Source organism: Tinamus guttatus, unplaced genomic scaffold (genome assembly GCF_059628265.1).
Source record: "Tinamus guttatus ecotype Peru unplaced genomic scaffold, ASM5962826v1 Tinamus_guttatus_pri_ptg000164l, whole genome shotgun sequence".
NCBI classification, from domain to species: Eukaryota; Metazoa; Chordata; class Aves; order Tinamiformes; family Tinamidae; genus Tinamus; species Tinamus guttatus.
Genome location: NW_028288698.1, coordinates 43979 through 61720, shown reverse-complemented (window position 1 = coordinate 61720; position 17742 = coordinate 43979). Strand labels below are relative to the sequence as shown.

Below are 17742 nucleotides of genomic sequence, written 5' to 3'. Positions count from 1 at the left end.
CTTTCATGTAGCTGGGGCACCTGCCTGGTTGTCCTGAATTCCGCAGGCCGTGGTGGAGCCAGCCTGTGTCACAATGTGAGGATTATTTGCTAACGTGTGCAGTACCTCACGCTGTCGCAGGTTCTCGGCATCTGCGCAATGAAGGCACTCCCCTGGTATTCATGCCTCTTGATGACAGCACCGAAGAGGAAAGTTGAGAAACCAGCGAATTGAGATGAGTCAGTTACCAGGAAAGGAGTTAAATGGAACAAGTGAGTAACAGATGCGGTTTAGTGTGTTGAATGAAATGTCAACAATGACATTTACTTAAAGAAAAATCAAGGAAAAAACAAAACGAGTTTTGCTGAAAACAGTGCACGTGTCTTTAATTCGTATGCTTTTGTGTAGATGAAAAGTCACTAATCCTCTCCAGTAGATTACCCTTTTCCTGGCTTCGCTTCACCGATTCAGCGATGCTGAGCTTGCCAAAGTAAGCTTCTTTTAGCCTAAACCTGCAGGGGACGAATGCAGAATAGACTGCGTGAGAGGCAGAGGGAGACACTTTAGAGCAGATTATGGCCAAGATGAATCATAGATGCACAGGAAGATGTTGCCTGGGAACAAGAAGGGAAGGAAATTTAAACTGATAGAGTGGTAGGATCAGTAGGATTGGAGAATTGCCTTGTTTCTCTTATTTTAACTAATAAAGATCTGTAGTAATTACTATATGCCTAGGGGTGTGGCGAGATCTTGAGGAAGAGGTAAGAAACAAGGCTTGTAATTTTGTACAATTTGGAGATAACAGCTCATAAGTCTTACCACAAAGTCTTTTTATTTGGATACAGAGTCAGTTTGAGTAGGAATCTCTTCCAAATCTTGTGAAAATACTGTTCTGCAAGTTACAGGTTTTTTTTTTCTTCTTCTTCTTTTTTCTTTTTCATGTCTTTATGGAACGGGGTGAAATGTTTAACCATTAGCAGATGGTTAGTGTACGGGCTAGATGAGCTACGGACCCCTCTTAAATTGGACATCTATTTATGTAGATATTTTGTGGTTAGTATAGGACTGAACTGATCAGGTCTGTCTTCTCAGTTGGTATTTAGATGCATAGGACTAAATTTCGCATCTATAAAACAAGTTCTTGGGACACTGTTTAGCTCATCATCGAAATGATCTGTCTTAAGAATGAAGATCACGACACACTTAAGATGCTGTTTCTTTCTGGCGTAGTAAAAGTTCAGACTCTACCGTAACTGGGGACCCTAACTGTGACTTACAAGGGAGAAGGAATAAATGGGAACGGAAATAGCGTGCTCCTCTTCAGCCTTTCTCCCGGAAGCCCCGTGGAGCACCCTTGGGAACAGCCTTCTCTCTCCGTTGTGAGCTCGTGGCGGAATGCCTGGCTTCGCTGTCACGGGGAAACCACAGTCGGGTCTGGTTTCGATGGCTTTGCTCCTTATTGGTTGAAGCTATGGGATGTAACCAAAGCTACATCCGGCAGTGGGGCTGTATTGCTGAAATTCCATATGCTATTATTTAAAACATGTAGCTTGTCATAACTAGGAAAGGAACGGGCATGCCATGCGCCCTGGGAGACAGAGAGATTGCCAGCTGGCATTAACTAGGAGTTATTACTGAGTTGTTTTGGTTTACGAAAACTTAGGCATGATTAAGTATTAAAATTTTAAGCTAGGCTGTTGCTGCTATAATATATATCCTTACTAACAGAGTAGAAATCACTTCTGTAATTAAACTACAAATCTTATCCTTCCTAGAGCCCACTGTGCATCAGCAAAGCCTATCTATGCTTGGTGCTGCTTCTGCTGCTTCGTCCTTGCAGCTGCCAGACTTCTAACTCTTGCACCCTGACTAACACCTTCACATTCCTGGGATAAAGAAAGGTGGAAGCTGAGGCGTTTACAGCGTGTTTACTCCTTGTGCTAGGGAAGAGGGGGAGCAGAAACCTGCCCTCCGACAAGAGTGGGGTGGGAGGAGAAAGGCTGAGCCTTTCTGTGTGAGAGAGGCAAAACGTGAACAAGTTGTAAATGCTGCTAGGTCACCAAAAACTTGCCTTTGAGAACAGATTGTCTGATATCCAGAGTTAATGTTACCTGCCTTATGACTTTTTTTTTTTTTCTCTATTTCAGCGGGGTGGGGGAAGAACTCTCAATCATATTTTAAAAACACTTGTGCTTCGTAGTAGCAAGCAAAATAGAGCAAGCAGGTTGCAAGAGGGAGCCCTGCAGCATGACTACAGAGGTCCCTTGTTCACAACACAAGTGGTTTCAGCAAGCAGGACCAAGTCCACCTTTTGATTCTGTTGTTGTCAAGAAGCCCTGTGTAACCAAGACTTTCCTGTTTTGAATTTTATATAGCTACTGGAAGCCAAGATTTGTTTCCTTGTGAAATCTGTGGAAGACATTTTGCACGAGATGTTCTGGTAAAACAAAAGTTTCTTTCTTTCTTGGGAATGTGGATGTGTTTAGCTGAAAGGGGTGGTGAGAACTGGGGAAAGAGGGGGTGGCTGGCAAGTGGAGAAATGGGTTCAGCACATGTTTGAAGAAACAAATTATCTAAAAAATGCTTTCATGAGTAGACTGGATTAAAGATTGGGTAAAAGTTCATAAAAATATTTGTGACTTTAGATTAAGTCTTGTATGATCTTAATTTACTTTCTTCCCCCAAAACTGTTGTTTACTTTTAAAATAACTTTTCAAATTACAATTAAAATAACATATCTATTTTAAAATAACATACCTATACTAGCTTCTTTTTTTTTGTTCCCAGGTTTCTACATAGAATTTGTTGTCATTTTAGGTTCCCTGGGAAAAATAGACCAATAAAGCAGCTGATACGTAGTTCCTTTGACAACACAATATTGGCACCAGGCTCTGCCCAAAACTTGCTGAAGCGAGTAACAAGATTCATATTGATGTCACTGGTGGCTAGATTTCAAGTAAATGGGGGCCTTCACAATTTGCCTAAAGCAACTTAACTTCAAGGTTTTTTAAGAGGGAAAAGGGGGGACTCTGCTTGCAGTCTCCTCCCTCTTATGGTTTTGGATTAGTGATTTGTGGCAATGTGGTAAATCAGATCAACCCCACAATATAACTGAAAAGTGACCCTGGGTGGGGAGCAGGTAGGACAAAAGCAGAATTAAGTGACGGTGGCTACTGAGAGTATTTCCACCTGCTGTGTCTTAAATCAGACATATGAAGAACAGGATCGTTTAATCCCACATTTTTGTTGGAGAAACCAGCTATGTACAGTTATGCGCGGGAAGGAGGAGAGAGGTTGCTTGGCACCATGACCAGTGTGAGGACTAAGGCCATAACACCTCTCGGTGCCTGAATGACCTGGGACTGGCATGCTCAGGACAGTGGTATCTTCTGTCCCTGTCGTCCAGCCGAGGAATTCTTTCAACTTTGCTGTCAAAAAGTGTTGAGGAACACATGATAAGGACTAGAAGCACAAGAGTAGCAAGGCTCAAAGGGAAATGAGAATTTAGAAATGCACATTGCAGTGAAAGGATGTGCTTCTGGGCTCGGCTGAGCTGTAACTGAGCGCTTTGCTCAGGCAGTTGCTTAAGTCTGGGAAGAGAGGGTGGGCAGCACAGCCAAACCAATGAGGAAACTGAGGCAGATGACTGAGAACTGGGGTAAGCAAAGGCTGATAGGAGTGGGCTCTTTAATTACTGTCTGTAAATGGGCTCTAAAAGGTGCGATCCATGACATGAAAGGCCGTGTTCTGTGTTCATTGCGAAGAGAAAATTGGCCGTACTCCTGCAGAAATCTGAGGTTAATGCTAAGAATCTGGACTACTGCAGAATCTTAAAACCTCCTTTGCGGGGAGGTATGACTCTTTCCCAGAATTGGCACCTGGATATCCATCTACCTAAAGTTTCTTTTCCTTTTGCTTTCAGCTGCACACAGTATTCTTACTTGTCACACTGAATTGTCAGGTCCCTGCTTGCTGTTAAAGCAGCTGCTCCATTTCATCTGCAGACAGTCCCTGTTTTAGTGGTGCTGATGGGATGAACAGTGCTGTTTGTCAGAGGAGCCCTGGGTCTGGAATACTTATCTAAACTCAAAGAACGAATAATGTAAATATCAGCTCTTTGAATGGGATCAATCTGTTCTCTGTCTTAACCAAGAAAGAACATGAACTTGCGGCGGGGGAGAGTCCAAAGGGAGTGATACCTCTCCATAGCTTCGATCTGTTGTTCTCTGTCCTCCAGCATGGCTCAGAACAGTGGGAACTGGAAGTGGGTTCTAGTTCTTCTTTCTCAAACCAGAGCGGTACTTTTTGACTACTTTTAAAAGTTTTGTTGAACTCCTGAACATCCCTCTTCCTGCCCCCTGCCCCAAAAGCCACTTCAGCTCTCTGTCCCCGGATAGAAATAGATGTAATTTTAAAGTCTTTATAATAGAAACACCATTAATAAAGCATGACTTCAGCCCATAAATGCTTATTTTTCTTCGCATCCCAGATGCGACATGGGCCAATATGCAAGAAAGTCTTTAACAAGAAGCGCAAGCCCTTCAATTCTTTGAAACAGAGACTGCAGGGAACAGAAATTACCACGGTGAAAAAGCAGCCCCCACGAAAGGTATAGTTAAAGCTGAAGCTTATGTATTATCTCAGGTTGCAATCTTTCATTAACTAACACTATAGTTTTCTCCAGAGACAAAACCTGGATGTTGTGGATGAGTCTCACATAGGTGTTTGACCTGATGCCAAATACTTTCTTTCCTCTCTTTCTCTGTGCTGTTACTATTTGAGAATATTTTTCAGTTCAGAAACAAAAGTAGTAAGTACTATGACTATTGTGGGCACACAAGTGTTTCCATTCTAGAAAATACTCCTTTATCTATTTTTGAAGACTGTACAAATCTATGACAGTTTTCGCTGAAATCTGAAAGGCAGCATCAACCAAGGTAGTCTGGTGCAAGAATGACTTCCTGGGTTAAACCTCAGAGCTATTAGCGGCCCCAGCTCTTATACAGATGAAATTGCAGAGATTCACTAGTATTGAAATCAAGGTTTTTAAATACATTTTAGAATGTATTCAAATTTAATTTATTTACGGAGTTGGAGGAGAGAAAGTCCTACTTAAGCAAGGGTTTTTTTTTATGCATACTTAAAGGAGGAGGTGAATGGACATGTACATTTTTGTATATAATTTGAGCCAGAGATGCCAAACCATTATCAATTCAGTACCCATGCAGGCTACCATTGTAAAATGCCCTTGAAAAGCAGCTGGAGAAAGAGACAAAAGTGCACAAAGGTTAAAAAGAAAAGTGAGGAAAAGTTGAGAATAAAAGTAAGGGACTGAACAATGGAGCAGATGGGGGGGCCTTGGTCATACTGCCTTAAGTACCTTGTGCTTAAACAACCTTGTGCCACAACTTTTGTTGGAGTCATCGTTATTTTCACCATCTTCTGCTGATGTCAGTAGATGCTAAATCAGCTAGAATAGCTTTCCTGAGCCTCTTAGAAAAGCAGGTTTCTTCTGCTTGTACCCTTTTTTTCCTCTCTCTTGAAATTTTATTTACTTGATGAACCCTCTAATACATTTCTCTGTCCCTTGCAAGGGGGAAATAAAGTTTGTATCTTTCTTTGATTCCTTCACAGAACCAAATGGAAAGGAAATCTAACTGGAGACAGCACCATGAGGATTTTATTAATGCTATTCAATCAGCCAAACAAGTCACAAAAGCTATAAAAGAGGGCCAGCCTCTCCCTCCTCCTCCTCCACCAAGCATTAATCCAGGTTTGTGGTCTAGTTTCTCTTATTATTGATCTTGCACACATTTTTAGTAAAAGAGTGAACTTTTATTATTCACAGCTGGGCTTCAGTTTTGCGCCCACCTACGTAACCCAATGTGAACGTTAACTCCCTCCATACTCTCTCCATACTCTGTACTCCATACAGTCTTTCAGCTGCATTTCCTGGATTAAAGTGAGGAGGAGAAGAGTGAAGAGCTGGCAGCGGGGAGGAGAAAACTAATTGCGCATCTAAAGGCAGGAAGACTTGAGTGTCGTACTCAGCCGTGTTTGGGGGAGGAGCCAGGATGCCTGTGTCCTAGCACAGATTGTAGCATGGTCTAGCAAGGGTGAAATGTGTTCCCTGACCACTCCAGATCACTGCTGTGTGCAAAGACTTCACCACCCCACATGGTAGCTGTTCCAACTAGCCACTTCTCACCCCAAGCGTGCAGTTAGGGGAAGTCATTTGGAAAAAAGACGGGTCTGTTTTACTACTAATACCAGGTGTAGCCTTTACACTGAGCTCACTGTGCTGGAAGTATGAATTCAGAAAGATATGCACACAGCAAATATTTCTCATGATTTATGAAATGTGGGAACAAGTTTGGAAAGGGTCTCAGTAGAGCTATAAAGGGAGGAACGCTTCTCTCGGCTCATTTACAGAGCAAGAATTCATGACTGATACCAAAACCAGCTGTGGTGACTCTAGTCTTTCTCCTCTTCTACATGACAGCAATGCAATAAAGCAATGAGACGAGTTCTTTCTTGATTGGGGTCAAGCTCCTCTTTGAATTTATACTGTTGAATTCTTTAATTGCTGTGTTGCTTCCTGGCTCTCCCAGCTCTGACTTATACGTAGCTCTCCTGACTTTGAAGTACTTGTTTCTGCCAAGAAACCCGGATCTGTGATGTGCCTCAGCTGGCTGGGTGCAGCTTCCTAAGCAGATGTCCAAAGGAAATGGTTTTAGTGAAGATAAATAACAATCTTAACCAGTCTTCCAAAGTAGTCTTACATGGGACTTGTTTGTAAATATTGCTTTTTCTGACGATTTGTGAAATTGCGATGTTTGGAAAGGAAAAGGGGTAAGACAAAGGTGATATATTTTGCCTTTATTAATGTCCAGGAAGGTACTTCTAAAAGCAGTTGTTTGCGACTGGTGGCCCAGGTGTGGGACTGCGTCTCAAGCATTACGGTGCAAGCGCTCCTCCCACCTACCTGTGATACCACCAGTGAAGGAAGGCAGTTCTTCTCCAGTAGGGTATGATCTGTGACACAGCTTCTTCTTTTCTTGTTACCAGACTATATTCAGTGTCCATACTGCTTGAGAAGATTTAATGAGGCTGCAGCACAGAAGCACATCAAGTTTTGTGAAGAACAAGCTGCTCGCCGTGCCTTTGCAGCAGGCCCAAAGTCCACCAGACAGACTCCGGTAAGCAAACACATTCGTGCTTGTATTTTCTAGAAGACAGATTTTCCAGTGTTTGGTGAAGACATATTTTTTACATATTCAAGGAAGGCTGAAAGAACCTTAAGACAAAGTATAAACTGAAGTTTGAGATGTTCCCTGAAACTGGAACCTATTGTCTGATATGAAAGTGACAGAACACAATTGACAGAACACAATAGTCTGGAAAAGTTATAGAATAATTTAGGTTCTTCTATGATCAGATTCCAGGGAGCAGTTATAATGAGACAGAAATATGGGCAGCTTTTGCAAAATCTAGAGAAAGCTCTTCCTGTTCATGAAGGTTCTTCAGCTGTTCTCTAAAAACTGATAGCTTATTTACTCCCTGGGTGTGGGACATAAAGCTAAGGAGCTCAGCTGCTTGGAGAGCCAGAAAAGTTGAGCTAATTGGTTGTGTTTTGATGTAAGCTCACTTTTATCTATTTCAGTAGGATGATTAGCTTCCTAGTGGAAGGAGGGCACACCTTATTTGTGGCCCTTCCTAGTGCTGCTTCATCAGTGTTTTGGAGAGCTGTGATCAGGTTCCAAAAGCCCTTTGCTAGATCTGAGTGTGCACTGTGCTGTCTTCTTCTCTTACTAGGGCAAGCAACCAGTGACTCAGAAAAAGAATCCCACCTTAACAAGTGCTGTGTTATCACTGCTTCAGAAGCGAGCACAAGAAGCTGGCAATACAAATGAACCTAGGCCGGGTAAGGAGTAGTATTCAGACATATTTAAATTTGTCTGATAGTAAATTCTGGTATATTGGAGGTGGTAAAGGTTTTTTTTTTTTTTTTTTTTTAACAGAAATTGGACTTCAATTGGACTTTATTTTTTTAAGTCAAGAACTTGAAATCCTAGCCTTTTTATTCCAATGGCAAGGTGGAAGATGAGAAATTAGTGCTGCTTTGCATTTAAATGTTGTTGGGTTGATATGACTTTCTCCCTGCCAATTCACTCTTAAAATTGATAACATTAACCACGTCCCTAAAATGGTTCCCTTTAAATAAGACTCTCTCTGTTTGCTAGCATTCACTTCTACCAATAATTGTAACCTACTCAGTTTGTAACTAAAAGGTTTTTTTCAAAGTTATTTTAAAGGCTATTTATAGATTAACATGTGCATGAAAATACATACATCTCTTAGTCCGTGAATCAATATCTTTGATACATGTTGAATTCACTTATATAGTAATTTTATGGCCAATACATTTTAAAAATAATTATTTACAGAGGCCACTCCTGGGGTGCTGCAAAAAAACAGGAAATCTTTGGGTGCATCTGCTGGAAAAAAAACGTCAGGAGATCATGGGTAAGGAATGCTCTTTATTTCAACAGAATAACATAGAAAGACCTCACCGGCTTCTGTGTATATGCCATATCCTGGTGCTGTGTTTATGCTAACATCATTTTTGTGGTAATTAAAGCAATAGATTGCATTGAAAAGTTCTTGCAGAACTCCTCATGTCCCCTCTACAGGCTGTTCGGAGTTATTTTGGTGCTAAATGCTCTTCAGCTTTTGGGGCAACTCCATCTGAAGTAGGCAGTGCTTATATCCTTGTAGTAACAGCCATCTCAAAAGTGTTTGGTTCTTGACAGTGCAAGCTTCTCTTGCAGGCCTTGTGTCCTCCTGTTGTGGCCACGTTTTCCAACTGAGACAGACACATGGCCACGCAGAGCCATGTCAGTGCAGCAACAAGGGGCTTCCAGAGAAAGACAGTTGTAGTGCTGTGCTGCAAGGGAATGGCTTCGATGATCAGCTTCTTGCACCCCTGCCAGAAACTGTTCACAGCAAAAAATGAGATCCAGGCAGGGAATGTGGCCAAGAAAGCTTTCCTATAGCTGACAAGTTATTCTGAGCCTGGAAGATGAGCTTATAAGACTGTTTTGTCCTTAGACCCTGGGATGACTAGTAATGTGCACAAAAATTTTGGTGCCAGAGACATTCTGTCCAAAGGATCAAAGGAGCTTCATGCTCAGCCCCCTCACTTTTGCCAGCAATTAAGTCACACAGATCTGGGGTTGTAGCTGAAGTTTAAAGAGGTCTGGGGCAACCCATGTCTCAAGCAGGTCCATGAATTAGACATCCACATTAGCATTCAAAATACAGAATAACATCCACATAAACCTGTTGGGACAATAAAAAGGCAATGTTTCTTCTCCTACCCTGCATTGACACAGTGCCTATTCCTTCTCATATTCCTGTCTGCTTTTTGCATCTTGGGCATTGCCTCCCCATACCAGTTATTAGACAAGTGCACAGGCCTTCCTTCCACCCTCTATTCTAAATGGTTTATCATTTCTCTCTTCTAATGGCTTATTAGCGATTAATAGACCAAAATCTCAGTCAAATTGTGCTATTAAGGTGTGGAGTTCTCTCCAGAAGCTGCGCAGGCTGTAGAATGGGATAATGCAAAGCAACCCATGTCCAGGCTGTCAAGCTGTTTATATAGATATAATAATCTGATGAATGGAAATGGAGAATACACATTGTAAAATAATATATAAAAAGAATATAAAAAGATCACATCCCAATCTTTCTTCACTTTTACGTTAAAGATAAGTCATGGTCAGAAGCAAATGTATACCTAGCCCAGTGTACCGTGCTGAAGTGTGCCAATGGGGTGGTTGGAGATCCCTATGGTTTAAGGAAGGATAGATGGCATGGTCCCCAGCAGTGTCCCATTACCTGTGTCACTGCCCAGAACCTGGACCAGGAGAGTGAACTAGATCCTTGGCTCAACCCTGCTAGTCCTAGATGGGCAAACACATGGGCACAGCTTCAGAGAAGCTGTGGGAAAGGTAAATATCTCTATAATGTTCCTTCCAAGGATTGCTTTCATTGTAGTGAGGACAGTTCTTCTGGGCATTCTCGGTAGAAAGTCTGTTGTTTTCAGGAACACTGCTTTTGTTTTGTGGCACTTAGAGTGGTTTGAAGCTGGGGCCGCCACTGCTGGCAGCAAACCCATCAGCAAACTGGACAGCCAGCACGACAGGATCGCTATGACCATCTGCTTCAGGGCAGCACTGCTGTAGAACAGGTGTAGGTGAGCTTGAGGAGTCGGGCAATGGAAGAGAAACAGGAACAAATCCAGGGTGTCAAGATGAAAGGAGCAGAATGAAGATGCAGTGGATTGCACTTTGTGCTTTATAACACTGTACCAAAGAAGTCTTACAAACTGGGAGGGCTTCCTGGGACTTATGCTGTGCTTGATATCTGCTGGGGGACTCATGCCAAGTGGGAGGAAAGCGTGTTTCACCTCGCGTCTTCGTGTGCAGAGCCCAAAAGGGGATATCTGTTTTTCAGTGTCATCGTTTTGTCTTGAATATATCTGGGTTGCTGCTGCTCTAAAACCACTTTAAGAATTGACATAGCAAGCATGTATTCTGTTACAAATTGCTGACGCAGGTTTAGCCAATGCGTAGGAAATAATTTGTAACTAGAAACGTAGAAATCAACTTTTCAGTCTGGGAATGAAGGATCTGCTTGTGGGCTGTTGGATACCACTGCATTTTCCATAGCACTTGAACTTTGCCAGGTGCTGGATGGGGTCCGGGCTAGTACGAGATCAGTTTCAGCGTGAACCAAGAGCGCATTTTAGCTGAGAAAGCTGCCATGAGAAACAGTGGCTTTCAGCAGTGCAAATCTCTCTGAGGAATATTAAATCTGAAAGGCAGTAAAAGAAACAACCAGATGCCAGACTTGCCTTATTCTTGTTGTCGGTATGAAAGGTAGCTGAGTAAAATTAACTTTTCCATAAACTTAATTTCACTAACTTATAAAGGGTTACATTTGTAAAATTTTACAAGGATTTTGGGAGGAAAAAGGTGAAGAAAATATGTCAAGACAGTCTAGATCACTTCCAGAGAGAATTATGTAAGGTCATAAAAAGTTAAATGTCAAAAATTTACATTTTTTTTCTGAAAGATCTTAACTGTTGTCTAAATTTTTGAAAAGTAAACTTTTTCACATATATTTGCCTTTGTTTAATCTTATATGTAAAATGAAGTAAATATAAATGGTGTTTCTATACGGATAAGTAAGTATCTTGTTGTCACTTACAGACTGCAAACGCACAACAGAAAATAAAGTGGTTGGTCACCAAGGACCTGGAGGTCTTCCTCTCAAGCATTACTGAAGATCCTAAGAATGCAGTTCTCCAACACCTCTTCCTCTCACAGCTGTCACAGCTTAATACCTTGAACATAATAGTAATAACAACAAAATGTTACCATATGCAATCATGGTAACAATAAAGTAAGCAATCTGAAATTCCTTGTCCTACTTTGTTTTTTCTTTCTTAGCTATAAGTTACAAAAGCTTTTTACAAAAAAGCTTTTCTTATAAAAGCTTTTTTTTAAAATGTTTTATTCACTTCCTTGAATTGAATTGATTACATTAAAGAGAATGTTACCAGTGGTTTAAACAAAATATAGGAAGATCCAGTGTCATGCAGTTTTTCCTAATGTTTTGCTTTGACCAATTGAGTAAGATAGCTGAGAGTTGTGGAACTTAATGTACAAACTTCATAGCATATTTCGGTAAAAGGGGTAAATGGTGGGACTAGCTGAGCACACCGTGCATCAGCATTAAAGAACTTAAAGATCTGACTAACTAAAACCAATTTGCATTCTCCCATTAAAAAATTAATTGCCATCAGAAAATGATTGCTAAGACGCAAATATGGAGGAGGCACACTGCCCTTTTTCCTCTTTGATCAGATTTACAAGGCCAAGTGCAAGGTTCTGCACCTGGGGAGGAATAACCCCAGACACCAGTACAGGCTGGGGACCGACCTTCTGGAGAGCAGCTCTGCAGAGAAAGACCTGGGTGTCATGGTGGATGACAAGTTGTCCATGAGGCAGCAGTGTGCCCGCATGGCCAAGCAGGCCAATGGGATCCTGGGCTGCATTAAGAAGAGCATCTCCAGCAGGTTGAGGCAGGTGATCCTGCCCCTCTACTCAGCCCTGGGGAGGCCACATCTGAAGTGCTCTGTCCAGTTCTGGGCTCCACTGTACAAGAGGGATGTGGAACTGCTGGAGAGAGTCCAGCGCAGGGCTACAAGGATGATCAGGGGCCTGGAACATCTGCCCTATGAGGAGAGGCTGAGGGAGCTGGGCCTGTTCAGCCTGGAGAAGAGAAGGCTGAGAGGGGACCTGATCAGTGTCTATAAGTACCTCAAGGGAGGCAGTGAGGAGGATGGTGCTGGCCTCTTTTCAGTGGTGGCCACTGATGGAACTAGAGGTAACAGCCACAAACTGAAACACCAAAAGTTCCACAGGAACTTAAAGAAAAATTTCTTAACAGTGAGGGTGACAGAGCACTGGAACAGGCTGCCCAGAGAGATTGTGGAGTCTCCTTCTCTGGAGATCTTCAAAACCCACTTGACTGCAGTCCTGTGCCACGTGCTGTAGGTGACCCTGCGTGTGCAGTGGGGTTGGACTAGATGACCTCTAGAGGTCCCTTCCAACCTTAAGCATTCTATGATTCTATGAGATTATTACTGGTCTATTACTTAGACCACCCTGCATGAACTTCAGCTGTTGCAATGTTTTAGCCAAGCAATTCCCAGTGATGTCTTTTAATTAAAAAGGAATTTTTGTGGACATGACATGTTTATAAAGCAAATGATGATTAAAAGCAGTTGGACACAGTAATAATAAATAATAGATTTTATAGAGTTCGCTTAAGCCTGTATTTAGAGTCTAGTTAATAGTGTGATTGGATAAATATACAAAGGCTGAACACTGAAATAATTGCCCCTGCTATAGCTAGGCTGAATTTGGAAACATACACTAGGCACATATAATAAGGCAGTGCTTCTTAACCTGTTTTTTAATCCAGGAAGTACAAAACACACAGGAAACCATCAAGAAAAACACAAACACACCCCATCGTATTCTATCACAGTCTTTCTCCTTTACAGCCAAATAAATGAGCTCTCAAAATTTAGGCAACGTTATACTGTGGCTGTTCTCTCCCCCACCTACTTTTTCCCTGTGTTGCTTTTTTTTGTTGATGTGAGAGAAAGCTTTCCAGGGTCTTGCAGCAAGTTCAGCTATAGGGACAGGTACACTGCCTTAAGAAATTAAAAAAAAAAAAAAAAAAAAAACTGCTAGCAGAAATGAATGAATCGTCAATATATGAAACTTACCATCACATTTCAGACAGGCTTTAGAAAATTTTGAGCATTAACAGCAATTAATTGGTTAAGAAAATGGATGTTCTGGACAGGAACAATCAAAAAGAAAAAAAAAGAAAAAAGAAGCGAGTACGTGGAGTGGGAAATATAATACACTTAATAGAGTTCTTTGATTCTGTGGAACATGTTATCTTCTTTACGTTGGCTTGTCAGGTTTGCATTGTTTCTTTTTTTGTTTGTTTTTTTTTTTTGTAAGAGTACTTTTTTTGTATGAGAGCAACTGTTTTACTAAGTTTTGTCCATTTAACAGTATCATATGATCATATTAATCCTGTTGTTTAGCTGCAATATAAGACTTTGCTTCTACAGATTTCCAAGTGCTCCTAGATAAAGCAGTATTTTTATTTCTATATATTCTAGGTTAGGTAAGATACCCTGATGAAGATCTCCTAAGAGGTTTTTTTGCTAGAATGTGATCAGGTCTTTCTGCTCTGCAAATCAATGCTCAACTGGGGCACACGTCTCCACGATCTTTTTTTTTTTTTTTTTTTTTTTTTTTCTTCTAAAAGTGGCACAGAATGTTGTGTTTGTATGAGTGCATTTCCTGGAGACTGATAACAGTTTTCAAGCAGAGAAATAAGAATTTTACTGTATTCCACCTAACCTGAGTGAAGGGATATGCTGCTTCTCACGCTGATTTCAACCACAGAGTTCTTGCTGACCTGAGTGTGAGCAGAACTTGAAGCCTATATGATTATAGCATCTGTGAAGTAGCAGGCATAAATGAAATGACCAGTGAAATTTCACCTTTCTGTCTTTACTCTTTGAGAATTTTTGCTTATGGTTACAGCAATATATTAAGGTTATAATAGCGTACTATATAAAGAATGCAAAAAGTAGCATGGCAAAATGCAGTAGCAAAATTACATTAGGGAACAATCATTGAGACAGATCAGAATTAATTCTGAGGTAGTTTAATGTGATTAAACCATTTTGTAACGAATGCAGCCTAGATAATCTTTTCTAAATCATTTGCATGATGGTGCTGGGACACAGTTATAACATGATCATTGTCTTCATTTAAGGAAGAGAAATATAAATTGCATATTATGCACTCAGATAGAATTGTGCAGAACCCAAGAGAGATATATTGCAGTTCTGCAATCTGACCACATGCATGTTGTGTTTGTATAGAGTGAACCACATTTTAAGACAGACATGCTTTTATTGACACATTGTGAATTTGTAAGATGAAGTGGTGACAGCTAATCTGAGAAAAAAGTCTGATATGCACCACTCGAGTATTTTTTTGTGTGTGCTATATATGGGATACTGATGAGCACCTTAGTGTTTCACTCTGGTTTTATATATGCATTATACAGGCAAAACTGTAGCAAAAGATAACTCTCCCTGTTTTACAGATTAGAAAACTGAATCCGGTGAGGGTGAAGTAACTGCAGTCAACCAGTAATCTGGAGAGCTGTGGTCTCCCCACCCAATGGGAGCTGCCGACCACCAGCATTTCCCAAGTATTTCAGCTGGGTTTCTCAGCTGTTGTCCCACGTCCCATCCTACCTTCCCTGTGCATGGCTCCCCTTTGCACCTTCCCTGCCCTGAGGAGGAGACTTGGTTTGTGTTGGGGAAGAAGGGAGGAGGGATGGAGCATCAGCCACAGCTGTAGTTGCCTTTTTTCCCCAGCGCGTCCTTGGCATCGCCGGCTGTGACTCGATGTCAGCTCCCATCGGCTTCCTCAACGGTGATGCTGCTCACAGCACCCGGCGGGCTGCAGGAGCAAGCGGCTCCATCATGCAACCAGGTGAGCCCAGGAGAGCTTGCAAGGAAGTGCTGCTTGCTCTTCACCATAATTTAATATAAGAAACAGCTGAATGGGTTTATTGTGCTCATTCTCCTGAACTTCCGAAATAGCTAGAGCCTAGAGAAACAATTTAAGATGAGTCTTTTTTTTTTGGCTTTGTTTTTTAAACAGATTCTGAAAAAAAAAATCATGAGTCTTGATTACTAAAGGTTTTGCAGACATGCTGACAATAAAAAGAACAAAAAATATGCAAAACTCTATTTTAAGTAAGTATCACATCTTGAGTTCTGAGAATTTTAAAATAAAACAATTATTTCTGTAATCATGACCTTCTGAAATAACTTTAATATTGTTATTATTTAGTTGTCAATTTTCTCTATATTTAAAATGGCAAAAATCCTGAAAAATAATTCTGAATGGATTAATAGGATTAAAGCAAACATTATTACATATTTAAGATTTTGCTTGTCTGTTTTTACTTTTAAATAACATTGCAATATGCTTTCTAAAAAGTTTTAATTAAAACAAATATTTTGCTATATACTTTAATGAGACTCCCTCTTTAACCAGTAGTTCTATATGATTAGCATCTCTCCCTAAAGTGTCTTTCTAGATTTCAGAACAATTTGAGATCCTGTTGTCTTTGCACAGCTCAGGATGCTGTCAGCCAGCCTGCTGGTCCATTGCATTTAGCTCAAAGAATATGGTCATGATTCCAGCTCAGTATTTTCATATCTCTTTAACAGAACCTTTTAATTCAAGGACAAATGTTTCAATAATTAGTTACATCTGCTATAGAAGCACAAAGGAAAATGATAAAATGATCAGACAGTGCTATGAGAATCTGCATTATTTTTTAAAACGCGTAATCTTGAATGAAGCCAAGTGAATACAAATTGTATGAACAGGAAGAACAATGTAGTAAAAGAATATACACATGCCTTTAAAAGTCTGGAAAAAAGTATGATAGACTAGTACATTGTGCATTTACTGTCGTTTCCAACTTTTTTGCTATTTGGGAATTTATAATTTAAACAACTACTAACTGGACAATAATACACAACTACCCACTCTTCCTACTGCTGTTGCTATTAAAAGGATCATTTTAAAATTCCTTTCTTTTGTCTTATGCCAAAAAACTCTTTTTCATCATTTAAAAAATAAGGTCAACAGTGTATCTAAATATATATTCTGGAACGAAATGCAGTATTTCAATTTTCCCAAATTCAAATGCTGATAAACTTGTAAAAACAGTACATCTCTCAGCATAGTTTGTTAATATAAAAATAGCAACCATTTTTATAACCCTGATTATTTGAAACTGTCTGTAAAAAATCCCGTGATTAATGGGGGAGAAGAAAACATGCTTATTCCATGCTATGCCTGTATTGATGACTAAGTACTATTAATTCTCTATGGGTTGAATGACAAAGGAGATCTCAGATTATGAGCTCATTGGTTCAGATTCAGGAATTCTGCTTGTCTGAGCTGCAAAAGAATATATTCATAATAATACCATATACTGAAAGTGGGAAGATTTTTTTCTTTTAAACAGATATGGGTTAGGCAAGAAAGCGAATTCTGTCTGTTTTTTTTTTTTAATGATGTAATTTACTGAGAGATGTATTTTTGTAATTTCTTCTATTCTATTTGTCAGGGGAATGGACACCAACACATTCCCAGCTGGAAATATAGGTGCACAAATGTGGACAACCTACCAAAGGCAACAAACAGAATCCCAGTGTCCTGGCTTGAAGGAAGCAAAAGTTAATGGTAAATGTTTTTTTTTTTTTTTTTTTTCCTACTGATGTCAGTGACAATTTTGAGGAAGTTTCATATCGCACAGATAGTGGCCTTGAATAGTGTGCTGAGCAAGGAGGGTGAGGGGCCTGCCCCAACCCTTGGGCACCTGGGATGGACACTGACTCAGTTTGGCTGCAGGCCCCTGTATAGGCAGCCTTGCCAGGGCTGGCTATTTGTCAAGGAATGCGGGTTTCGGATTGCTGTAATTAATAATTGTTTCCCAGACTAAACAGAGGCCATTCTTATCAACAGAAGGGTGACTAAAGGCCTCTTGGTTAGGAAGTACTATTTTTATTGAGTGTTAAATCAAGCAAGACATTGAGCCAACACAGGTTTAAATTTAAGTAACTGCTTAAATGCTCTACTAGAGTAAGACCAATGTCTAATATCTCAACAAATCAAGTTCTGAATGGAAATGATATGTTTTATTGTAACCTTTGAGGCTATTCACTTCCCCTTTTGAAAACACCACGAATACTAGAGATCTCTTATATAATCAGGTAGTACTGGTAGTTTTTTTCCAGCCCTAGGAATAATGCAGGAGATGCACATAGCTATAGTGCATTTCAGAAAATGAAATCTAGTTAAACATAATCACAAGAGTGATTTCCTTCATTTTATAGGAGAGAAACAAGGAGATAAAATTTCCTCTTGGAATGATTTTGATTTAAATTAAAAAAACATAAAGTTGAGTAATTAAGTGCTTTACATTAAAAGCTATGTGAGGTTCATAAATCATTCATATTAACAATTTGTTACTTGTATAGATTTACAGTGATTTATGGCC

At 40.3% G+C, this 17742-nt stretch overlaps 1 protein-coding gene across 2 annotated transcripts; it reads left to right on the top strand.

Annotated features, from left to right (window-relative positions):
* Nucleotides 1–110: 110 nt before the first annotated feature.
* ZC2HC1B (zinc finger C2HC-type containing 1B) lies at nucleotides 111–11435 on the top strand. Of its 2 annotated transcripts, none has more exons than XM_088522770.1 (8): nucleotides 111–251; nucleotides 2355–2419; nucleotides 4469–4588; nucleotides 5614–5752; nucleotides 7048–7178; nucleotides 7861–7903; nucleotides 8427–8505; nucleotides 11259–11435. In XM_088522770.1, the coding sequence occupies exons 1-8, from the start codon at nucleotides 215–217 to the stop codon at nucleotides 11281–11283; spliced, it is 639 nt and encodes a 212-aa protein (XP_088378896.1). In that variant the 5' UTR covers nucleotides 111–214; the 3' UTR covers nucleotides 11284–11435. The 2 variants fall into 2 exon arrangements, with proteins under 2 accessions (XP_088378896.1, XP_010220795.2); XM_010222493.2 differs by having other exon boundaries at nucleotides 7795–7903.
* Nucleotides 11436–17742: the final 6307 nt, after the last annotated feature.